This window comes from Castor canadensis, chromosome 7 (assembly GCF_047511655.1).
Source record: "Castor canadensis chromosome 7, mCasCan1.hap1v2, whole genome shotgun sequence".
In the NCBI taxonomy this organism is placed as follows: domain Eukaryota; kingdom Metazoa; phylum Chordata; class Mammalia; order Rodentia; family Castoridae; genus Castor; species Castor canadensis.
The window spans coordinates 75,702,584-75,713,803 of NC_133392.1; the positions used below are offsets into that span (position 1 = coordinate 75,702,584).

The following is an 11,220-nucleotide window of genomic DNA, read 5'->3' on the forward strand; positions in this document are numbered from 1 at the left end:
TCCAGGTTGATACAAGCATCCTATCTTGCTCAACTCCCTGTGCCCAGCAGGAAAACAAGACTCCTAGGAGATAGGCAGTTAATGTTGCTGAGTGAGTTTATGAAAGGCATGTCTTCTTGTGCCCATTTCATGGATGAGGAAACTAAAGTAGAGAGAAGAAGGAAGGGAGGGGGAGGGAGCGAAGGAGAGAGGGGGGAGAAAGGGTGGTGGTGGGGGAAGAGAAAAGAGAGGAGGGGAGAGGAGGGGGGAGGAGGGGAGAGGAGGGGGGAGGAGGGGAGAGGAGGGGAGAGGAGGGGAGAGGAGAGGGATAGAGATAGACCAGTTGCAGTTTACCGGGCTGCAGGGCGGGTGGACGTGGGGGCTGGAGTAGGTGCGGCTCCCGGAGCGTCCTCCAGGGCGGGTGGTAGATTGGGCGGAGGCGGTGGCGGCGGCGCAGGCTGGGACAGCGGACGGCGGGGGCGGCTTGGCTCCTCGATCACAGCGCGGCGGACACAGGCGCAGGTGAGACCCGCACAGCTCAGCCAAGCGCCGGGGCAGGAGCGCAGCCGAGGGGCGGGGGCTGAAGGGCTCCGGGCGCCGACTTTCCAGAAAGGCTAGCGCTTTGCTTGGCCCGGGTACCTGGGCCACGGCGTCGGGTGGGCCCCCAGAGCCTGGGACTCTGTGGCGCACCGCCGGGGCTGAGGAGCATCCTTGTCCTTGCAGCGGACCTGGGCTGTAGCAGCTCCTGACTCTCGCAGGTGGACTGATACCTTGCCCTGTGGAGCAGGGAGGTAAGAGGTACCCCGGAAATGCTTAGGCTGTGGCATTAGGAGATAGTAGCTATCTGGAGAGATGGGAGGAGACAAGAGAACAGCGCTGTATTCATTAGTTTTCCTTGGACTGGCTGGGGGGAAACAGTGCATTTCTTGGGGGGAGGGGGTTGCAGCCTGTCCCCAATGTCTCCAGAGCCACATGGGAGCTAAATTAACAGCCGGCGTTTTTGCTGATCTTGCATAATGATCTACCTTTCCTTCCCAAGATTGCCACCCTCTGGGGTGTGCCTGGGGGACCTGCGGCCCCCTTTCTCACCGCTCAGTGGGCCTTAGTCCAGCAGTCCTGGGGAGTGGACGTAATCACCCTGCAGTGGTCCAGGAGTTGAGGTTCAAACTGGAGGCTGCAAGAGGAGGGAAGGACAGATGCTATCCTTTGAAAGGACAGATACCAGTACTGTCACCTCCCTTGGTGACCAAGTCCCTCTCCCCACTGGAGCTGTGCTTTTTTGTTCTTTATATGAGGGAGGCCTCTGAGGGTCCACACTGCTGAGAGGGAGGCACCCCTATCTGAGGGCGTCCTTACATTAGGGACCCCAAGCCCAGGTCTCTTTAGGAAAGATGGGGGTGTGGAGAAGCTGGGCCAGCATTGGCACTGCCATGGAGCAGGGGTTCTGAGGAAGTATGTAGGGGCTACAGGCCAGTGGATCCTCACCACTAGAGGCTGCTGGGGGAGGGGGACTCTGGGCACCTTCTCACTCAGCACCCCTCAGGAACTCCCCTGGGCCCAGGACTCTATGAGTGGATCAAGTTTGGCTTGGATAGTAGATTTGGGATGTCCATTTCTAGCTGTGCTCTGACACCTGTTGTGCATCAGCTTGTCTCTTGCTTTGACACAGCTCCAGCTCCCTTTCTTCTTTTTCCAAATTGGAAGGGCAGGTGCCAGGGAGAGCAAAGCCAGACTGACCAGGGTTCCAGCTCCAGCTTTTCTTCTTAGGGGATCTTGGTCAGGATCTTTAATCTCACTGGTCCTGTCTTCTCCTCTTTGAAATGGGGCCTATCTTAGATGGAAGCAGATGAATTTGCCATCTTTACAGGTCAAAAATAGTCAGATACTGGCAATTTCATATGGATCAGAATAATAACGCCCTCTTTGCAGAACTGTGGTATGGTCTAATGCTCAGTGAGAGCGCAAATGAAAGCTGATGTCTCTTTTGCCCTCTGTCCCCTCAGAACCGTGAACTCCCCAGGGTGAGGTGAACCCCCTTTCTTTGAACTCTCTTCTCCAAGATAGGGCTCCCACAACCACTCTGCTGCTGGCACTTCCAAGCACTCCTCTCTGCTCCTCCTACTTCTTCGGGCTCAACTTCCCTCCAGCTGCGTGCAGCATCTCAGACTGCTTGTGCATCTCCTAGTTGTCTGTGGGGCCAAACTCAGAATAGAGTGATCTCTGTATGCTTGCTGCCACCTCCTTCTACCTGCTGTCCTGCATTCCTCAGCATCCTGGGCCTCATCTTTAGAGGGGACTGTGTGGGTGGAAGGTAGCAGAAGGCCCATAATCCATTTCTCCCAGGCTAATCGCTGGCTGTGAATGGGAATCAGTCTTCAGCTCTGAGATTGGAGGGGTTGGTGGGAGTGTGGCCCCTTCCAGCCCTGGAGAGAGATGGGCCTCTGGGGCAGAGCTCCAGGGCAGGGGTGAGGGGTAATGCTACAAGGCAGCTCTTTTGAGGCTGTGTGTTAGTGATGAATCATGGTCCCTTGCCCAACCCCAGGGCTTCCTTCTTAGGATTAAGGTCAGATCTGCATTCAGGTGGACTGGGATGTCTGGGCATGGGTTTGTGTGTCGCTGTGGCCAGCATCTCCTGGTGGGGGGAGGGTGATGTCCCTTAGGGTGGAGTTGGTGGAATGAATGGAAAGGGAACAAACATTTGACAAACACATACTATGAATCAAGTTGGTCATTATGCAAAATAGGCAACTCTACCTCCCAAGAAGTGACAAAGAAAGTTTGTGAACAGGGCCTAGTCCATCCAATTACATCATTTGCCCAAAAGACCAAGCTGGAGAATGACCTGAAAGAGTGCAGGGGTGGGAGCTCCAAGCCCTACCTTCCTACTGCTCTTTGTCTCTTCTTCATCCCCTGGCCTGGGGGTGTCAGACCACCTTGCAACACAGGTATTACTCTTCTTTTCTCCCTTATGCAGCAGAGGAAACTGAGGCTCAGAAAGCTTCAGGGACTTTGCAAAGTCACTGTACTGCAAGATGGTAGAGCAGAAATTTGAACCCAAGACAAGCATGTAGCATGCTAGTTTGCGTAGGACCTAGTATGACACTGAGTTCTTTCTTACACCCTGAAGTGGCTCTGTCTGTGCAGCAGAGGATCCTGATCTTGACCCCAGAGGCCCTCAGATGACCTGAGAGCCAGGCCTATAGCTGTTTTTGGGTGAAAGGCCCCTCAGTGGCCAGGCAAACTGCTGCCTGTAGCCACAAGGTCTCATTCTAGCTATTTGGTGATGATATGGCTAAGCCATGACAGCTTCCCACCAGGGCCTGGTAGCACCTTCCTTTTTTTTTTTTTTTTCCTTTTTCTTTTATTATTCATATGTGCATACAAGGCTTGGGTCATTTCTCCCCCCTGCCTCCACCCTCTCCCTTACCACCCACTCCGCCCCCTCCCTCTCCCCCCCTCAATACACAGCAGAAACTATTTTGCCCTTATTTCTAATTTTGTTGTAGAGAGAGTATAAGCAATAATAGGAAGGAACAAGGGTTTTTGCTGGTTGAGATAAGGACAGCTATACAGGGAGTTGACTCACATTGATTTCCTGTGCATGGGTGTTACCTTCTAGGTTAATTCTTTTTGATCTAACCTTTTCTCTAGTACCTGTTCCCCTTTTCCTATGCACCTCAGTTGCTTTTAAGGTATCTGCTTTAGTTTCTCTGCATTAAGGGCAACAAATGCTAGCTAGTTTTTTAGGTGTCTTACCTATCCTCACCCTTCCTTGTGTGCTCTCGCTTTTATCATGTGCTCATAGTCCCTTGTTGTGTTTGCCCTTGATCTAATGTCCACATATGAGGGAGAACATACGATTTTTGGTCTTTTGGGCCAGGCTAACCTCACTCAGAATGATGTTCTCCAATTCCATCCATTTACCAGCGAATGATAACATTTCGTTCTTCTTCATGGCTGCATAAAATTCCATTGTGTATAGATACCACATTTTCTTAATCCATTCGTCAGTGGTGGGGCATCTTGGCTGTTTCCATAACTTGGCTATTGTGAATAGTGCCGCAATAAACATGGGTGTGCAGGTGCCTCTGGAGTAACCTGTGTCACAGTCTTTTAGCACCTTCCTTCTTTATGTGGTTCAGTTTTGTAACATCCCCCACCTCCCAGAACATTCTATAAAAGGCATCAGCTGTCCTGCCAACCTGGGGCTCAGGAATTTGAATGTCTGTTGCCTTGTCTCTGAAAGTTGCTTCTGGAAATCTTCAGTCCCTGTGCACCAAGGGCTCCTCTGGGCATGATCTTGTATGTGGGTCTACACTGGATTACTCCCTCCCAGCCTCTGCAGCTCTGGGGGAGCACCAGGGGTCAACTGACCAGCTTTACTTTTTTCCTGGCTCCTCAAATCATCTCCTTTCCGGACCCAGTGCTTCCTCTGCTGGAAGGGCCGATTTGGGCTCATTAACAATGTTAGTGTGGGGTGTCCTGGCTTACGGGTGACCATCCTATGAGTTAACTTTCCACTGGTTTTCTGAGAAGAGGGCTGCAAGCCAGGCAGACCCCTGGTGCTGTTCCCTTCCTCCTGTCATGGCTGTCTTCCCCATGCCATTCCCTATATTCCAGTGATCAAGTGCCATGATCCCAGCACTTGGCTTGCTTGCAGCCTTTCAATGGCTCACCTAGCATCCCTGGCCTCGTCCACCTTGCCAGCTTCATCATTTGCCACTTCCTTCCATGGTCCTGGTGCCAGTCATTCTGAGCTTCTTGCTCCTCCTAGAAGGCTCCTTTCCTTCCTGCCTTTGTGCCTTTGCCTGTGTTGTTCCCTGCACCTGGACTTCCTTCCTCTCCTAGGTCCATTTGGATGGATGACTCCTCTTCATCCTTTGAACTCCAGATCAATGCCACCTCTCCTCTCATTTCCTCACTCTGCTCCTTCTCTGATCTTCCAGCTCACAAGTTCCCAGTTCATACTGGTTTTGGAATAGCAATATGGTCTTGTGTTCTGTCTGTGCTCTGATGGTCAGTTTCTCTAGTCTGAGAAGGCCATGGCTGTATAACTCACCTCTGCTGCCCTTGTCTCTAGCCTAGTGTGTGGCACATATTGACCAAGTAGATGATTAAATGAAGAAGTGAATATTTTCTGCAGCCCTCCCCACTCCAGTAACTCCTTTTATCATGCTGCAGTTGGTTGGCTCAGAATGGCTGGTGTTGTCCCACCCTCAAGGTCAATCAGAGCCTTGGGTTTCTGTCCCATTTGTTGCATTGGAACCAGTGCATCTGCCACAGGTTTATGGAGCTATGGCTTACTTTTTGCCTGAAATTCTGAACCTTTGTGTTTGGCCTGGCATATTTCATCTTGTTATGTTCAGTCCCAAATGGCCATTTCTGCCAGAAGACTGTGGTGCCTGCAGAGCCCTCCTGCCTCTTGAGATCTGGCAGCAAAATGATCAGACTATAAACTGTCAGTCGAGTTCATGACTGGATCTTGTAAATGGCCAGGCGAGACTCATCTCTAGGAGTCAGATCGAATACACATTTATGACAGCTGTCAAAGTGATGTTACTGATTTCTGGTTAATTTGGCTTTACTCTGTGAAAGCTGCTTTTAACTTATCACTTGAGCAGTTTAAAAGTCATTGTGGCTAGTCGATGGGAAGTAAAGAATATCTCAAATAGGGTATTCTGTCATGAATAGTGTTTCTCAAAATAGGACCCAACAGCATGTACATCAGAACCCCACAGGCCACTTGTTAAAATACAGATCCCTGAGCCCAGCCTGGACTCACTTAACTGCATATCCTCGTGAGGGGCCCTGGAATCTGCACTTTCACACACTCGTGGGATGATTCTCATGTTTATTAAAGGTAGAGAACTACGACCCTGTGGGATTAACGACTCCTAGAGAACTCACCTGTGTGGTAAGTCACAGTGGTGTGTGCAATGACAGGGTGGGTGACCCTCCATGTCAAAATGTCTAGCACTGGTATTACCCATCTGGAGGTTCTGGGGTCCAAGTTTTACTTCTATCTTGGCAGGGGTCCCTGGAGCTGAGGAGGCAGTCTATGCCAGGGCATGAGATGGGCAGCCGCCTGGTGGATTGCAAACTGCGTCAGATGACTTGAGCATAGGCTGCAGGGAGGGTGACAGGCATCCTGTGTTTGACCAGGTGAGTATGTATATGGTGAGCAGCAGGAAGAAACTTGTATACAGATAAGTTAACTTACATCCCTGGCAGTCTTCACCTTGGCCATGTGTCATCTGAAAAACAAGGCTGGCAGAGCAGGAGGGGTGAGATTAGGAGGGTGCACTGTGTCCCTCTTGTGTGCCATGGAAGACTTACACAGTGTGACTTACACAGTCACTGTGTACAGCAGCTTTTCTTGCTGTCTTCATTGGGATAAACATGACCAGGGCTTTCTACCCAAGCACCTGATTTCTGCACACAGTGCTCCAGCCTTCTTTGTCATCAGAACAGCCCTGCATCCTGACTGTCTGGCATCAGACAGTCAGACAGCTTACTAGCTGTGTGACTGTGGGCAAGTTGCTTCACATCTCTGAGTCTTCAGTTCCTCATCAAGGAAATGGGTTGGTGATACCTATCTCTCAGAGTAAACTAGCTGACAAATGCAGAGCACCGAGTACAATACTGGACATGCAATGGGTATGCTGTGGCGCTCATTGGATCTTGTCTTGAGCCTCAGGTGATAGCTCCTATCTCCTCGGGGTGGGGGGCTTGCTCCCCCATGGATTCTATCCTGGGGCATGACCCTGAACCCCTTTTGTCTGTTTGCCTTGCAGGCATTGCCTCTGAAGTGGGCCTCTTAGTTCAAGAACTTCTGGATCTCACGTCTACTATGAATGCCTCTCACTTCCTGGCTTCGCTCTTCCCAGGATCCCCACAGGGTGAGAACAGGAGCACGCCAAGGGGTATCCCCTACAACTTCTCTGACCATTGCCAGGATTCTGTGGACCTGCTGGCTTTTATTGTCACCTGCTACAGCATTGAAACCATTGTGGGGGTCCTGGGCAACCTCTGCCTGATATGCGTGACCATGAAGCAGAAAGAGAAGACAAATGTGACCAACTTGCTCATTGCCAACCTGGCCTTCTCCGACTTCCTCATGTGCCTCATCTGCCAGCCACTCACGGTCACCTACACCCTCATGGACTACTGGATCTTCGGTGAGGCCCTTTGCAAGATGTCAGCCTTTATCCAGTGTATGTCGGTAACTGTCTCCATCCTCTCGCTTGTCCTCGTGGCCCTAGAGAGGCATCAGCTTATCATAAACCCAACAGGCTGGAAGCCCAGTGTACCCCAGGCCTACTTGGGGATTGTGGTCATCTGGCTCATTGCCTGTTTCCTGTCACTGCCCTTCCTGGCCAATAGCATCCTAGATAATGTCTTCCATAAGAGCCACCCCAAGGCTCTGGAGTTTCTGTCAGACAAGGTGGTCTGTACTGAGTCCTGGCCCCTGGACCACCACCGTGTCATCTACACCACCTTCCTGCTGCTCTTCCAGTACTGCATTCCACTGGGCTTCATCCTGGTCTGTTATGTGCGCATCTACCATCGCCTGCGGAGGCAGGGGTGTGTGCTCCGCAAGGGTACCTGCAGCTTGAGGGCAGGACAGCTGAAGCGGATCAACAGGGTGCTTGTGGTGATGGTGGCTGCCTTCGCAGTGCTCTGGCTGCCCCTGCATGTGTTCAATAGTCTGGAGGACTGGTATCACGAGGTCATTCCTGTCTGCCACAGCAACCTCATCTTCTTTGTGTGCCACCTGCTTGCTATGGCCTCCACCTGTGTCAACCCTTTCATCTATGGCTTTCTCAACACCAACTTCAAGAAGGAGGTCAAGGCCCTGGTGCTGACCTGCCAGAAGAGTGCCCCGGTGGAGGAGTCTGAGCATCTGCCCCTATCCACAGTGCATACAGAAGTCTCCAAAGGGTCCCTGAAGCTAAATAACAAGTCTAACCCCATTTAGCTGTTTCTAGGCTTCTCCTTGCTGTGTTCCTTGCCAGACTCTTTCACTTAATTAAGTGGGCATACTGCAAGCTGCAGGCAGCACCCTGTGATTCCTAGCCTTCAGGCCCAGATAGGTTGGTAAAAGCCTGCATCTAAATGCATCCTCTGCATTTAGATGGTTCACCCACTTGCTCCTGGGAGAATTCTGAGGCCAGATATTGCAGGTCACAGTGAGCCTGGCTGCTTGAGCTGCAGGATGCCAGAGCCGGAGATGGCTCTTTGTAGCAGGCAGGGATCATTCTGGTAACTCAGCAACCTGTGTCTGGCTTGAGAATCCAGTGATTTTTCCCCCGCTGGTGAGAGCTTGAGGTCACTGCGGGGCAAGGGAAGGAGCACTTGGAGATAGAGTTCCGGATCTTGGTCAGCCCCTGCCCTCTGGGAGAGATGCGTGTGGATGTGCTTCATCAGTGAGTTGCTGTTGTGCTGTTAACACATCCAGCGGAAGAGCCTGGATCCTGGTAGTTCTGGCTCTTCTCCCCTGCAGAAGGACTTCCACAATGCACATCTGACTCCAGCCTTTTTCTCTGTCATTGTGTCTGCCACCTTATAATGGAATCAACCTGCAAGTGTCTCCTCTTGATGAGATTGTGAACACCTTGAGAGTTACATTGTATCGCCACAGAGCTCATCATCCTCCATGCATAGGATAGGCTCGGTGCAGGGAGGGAGCTCCAGAAAAGTTTTCCATGGTGGATCAGTGGTAAAGTTGCCACTCACTGCTAAGCATTAGGCCAAAGACAGGGGTACTGTGCTGTGGTCCAGTATGAGAAGGAATCGGGGCTCCGGCTGTTGCACCCACAGTTGCCTGCCTGCCCTTCTTGCCTTCCAGGATCTCTCTGTACAAGGCAGTTGGACAGACTCCATGGCTCTCTCCAGTGCTGACCTACTGCAGAAGCCTGCAGTTCTTAAGGCTGTGACCATAGCCTCCAACATTCATGCTCTGACCATGGAGTGACTTGCCCAGGGTGATGTACAATGATCTTTCAAAAGTTTTCTCAGGACATTGGACTCTATCACGGCCTTCAGCAGGAGCAGGGGCAGAGAGTCCTGGGAATCTGATTTAGTGAGCCACTGGTTGCAAGGAGCAGGGAAGGTGGACAGTGGGCTACGGTGAGTGTGATTGTCTCATTCATGGGTGTCACAAACCAGTCCCTGGATCTGAACTGGGTCCAAGGCTTTGTCTGTGTATGGAATAGACAGCCTGTCTTTGCAGAGAGGGAAATATCAATATCACAATGAAACCCCTTTGTGCTATTAATTCATGCTAATAAAAATGGAAAAAAAGAGATTGCTCATGGGTCACTTTGGATGGAATGTCTCAGCCTGGCTGTGCTTAGACCTGTCCTCCAATAGACTGGACACACCATAGTTCTCTGGGACCTGGTATTCAGGTCCAGGGTTCTCCAGGGCCTCACTGTGGGCTGCAAGCCTAGGCTCTACATAGGGGATCTGGCAAAGGATCAGGCAGCTGCAGATTGAACAGCCACATCTGACAGAATCTCTGGCCTTGGCCTCTGACCAAGGACCCATGCAGCTGATGCCTGAGACAAGTGCTGTATGAGCCACCAAGCTCCCTTTCTGGAGCTGTTTGTCTTGTCTCAGCTTTTGGTCAGTTATCCCATTCAGTTCTTTGCTCATTTTTATCCTGGATTTTGGGGCCAATTTCTTGGGCCATTTTCCTGGGCACAGCTTATGCTTGTCTTCTGGTGCCATCTGCTGCTGACTGTTCCAGGTGACCATCTCCCAGCTAAGGCTAGACGCTTGGAAAGATATCACTGTTCAAGTTCTGCAAAGAACAGATATCCTGCAAGTACTTGGAGTTTGGTTCTCATGATCAATTTCAATGGTGCCAAGATACTTGAGGGACAAGGGTGCTTTAAGATGCCATAATGCTTGAGGTTAGGAGGATCAGACTGGACATCTGGGTAAGGTAGTTGAAATTGGAGTGGTGAATGGAGGCCTCATTGAGTGTCTTCTGTGATCCCATCCTCTTTCTTAGGTCAACATAGTCCACCCGGATGGCTAGTTCCTGCTTCTGGACCCCAATGATCCTTGGGATTGGTTAGTTACCAGCATCCTAGGAACTTGCTAGCCAAACTATGGGCAGAAGACCAGCATCCTAGGCACCACCCATAGCTTTTTAGATATGTGGAATCCTTGTTGCTGCTCCAGACCTATTGAAGCAGAATTTGCATCTTATCAAGATCTCTGGGTTAATTGCAGACACATTCCTAGAGCAGATCAAGAAGATCTGAAGATCTGCTCTAGGAAATAGGTTGCCAGGGAGCCTGGTGTTATTGGGTGAGCACCTGCAAACATCCATGTGGGATCTGGAGTAGAGATGTAAAATCCTCCTCTGGACATGTCTTTGAACTTGGAATTGCTGAAAAGGTGTGCTCAATTTTGGTTGTTTTATCTCATTTCTGGCTGCCTGTGGACATATTTCTTGTGAATCATTTTCATTCTTTCAATAAATACTTGCCAAAAGTTTAGTTTGTATAGTTCTGGGACATGCCCTTTTTTGTTCCGTTGTATGTCACTTAAAACTGTATCACCAGCAGTTTGCCATCATGGTGGATATCATTTTTGATAGTTGCTTAAGAGTTTAGAAACTGCTTCAATGGCACTTGGCACTTCTCAGAATTTCTGTTTAATTCCCGAGGGGCCATCTCTTGTCCAGAAAACTGAGACTCTGCCAATCCCAGTGGGAGACACCCATCCTCACATGGTGGGAATGAAGGCTCACACCCACTGAGACTGCCTGGGAACCCTTGGAGTGTGCAAAACCTTGTTAAGTTCTGGCAGTGAAGCTAAGTTCTGCCTAACTCTAGCCCTTTCTTTTCAAATAAACAATGTTGGTTTGATTTGTTTTTTTTCCATCATAAAAGTAATCATCCTTGAAAATATGCAATGGATGTAAGAATAAAGTGAAAAAGGAAATCTTCACTTAGTTCCACCATTCAAAGACAATCACTCTTTACATTTAGGGAATTATTTTTTTAGTTTGTGCATAAACATATACACATGTTTGTTTTACAAGATGATTGAGATCATACTATGTGTATTTTGACCCATATATCATATTTTATGATTTTTTGTTTCACCTTATAAGAATTTTTATTCATTTTTGCATGAATCAAATGTATACGTCAGATACAATATTAATTGCTGGGATATAATGGCAAATAAAATGGACATTGTTTCTGTTCTATGAAGCATATT

At 49.8% G+C, this 11,220-nt stretch overlaps 1 protein-coding gene across 1 annotated transcript; it reads left to right on the forward strand.

Annotated features, from left to right (window-relative positions):
- The first annotated feature begins 6,012 nt into the window (after positions 1–6,012).
- On the forward strand, positions 6,013–11,000 carry Npy4r2 (neuropeptide Y receptor Y4-2). Its single transcript, XM_074077920.1, has 2 exons — positions 6,013–6,141; positions 6,774–11,000. Exon 2 carries the CDS (start codon positions 6,830–6,832, stop codon positions 7,955–7,957), a length of 1,128 nt encoding a protein of 375 aa, XP_073934021.1. The 5' UTR covers positions 6,013–6,141; positions 6,774–6,829; the 3' UTR covers positions 7,958–11,000.
- The last annotated feature ends 220 nt before the right edge of the window (positions 11,001–11,220 follow it).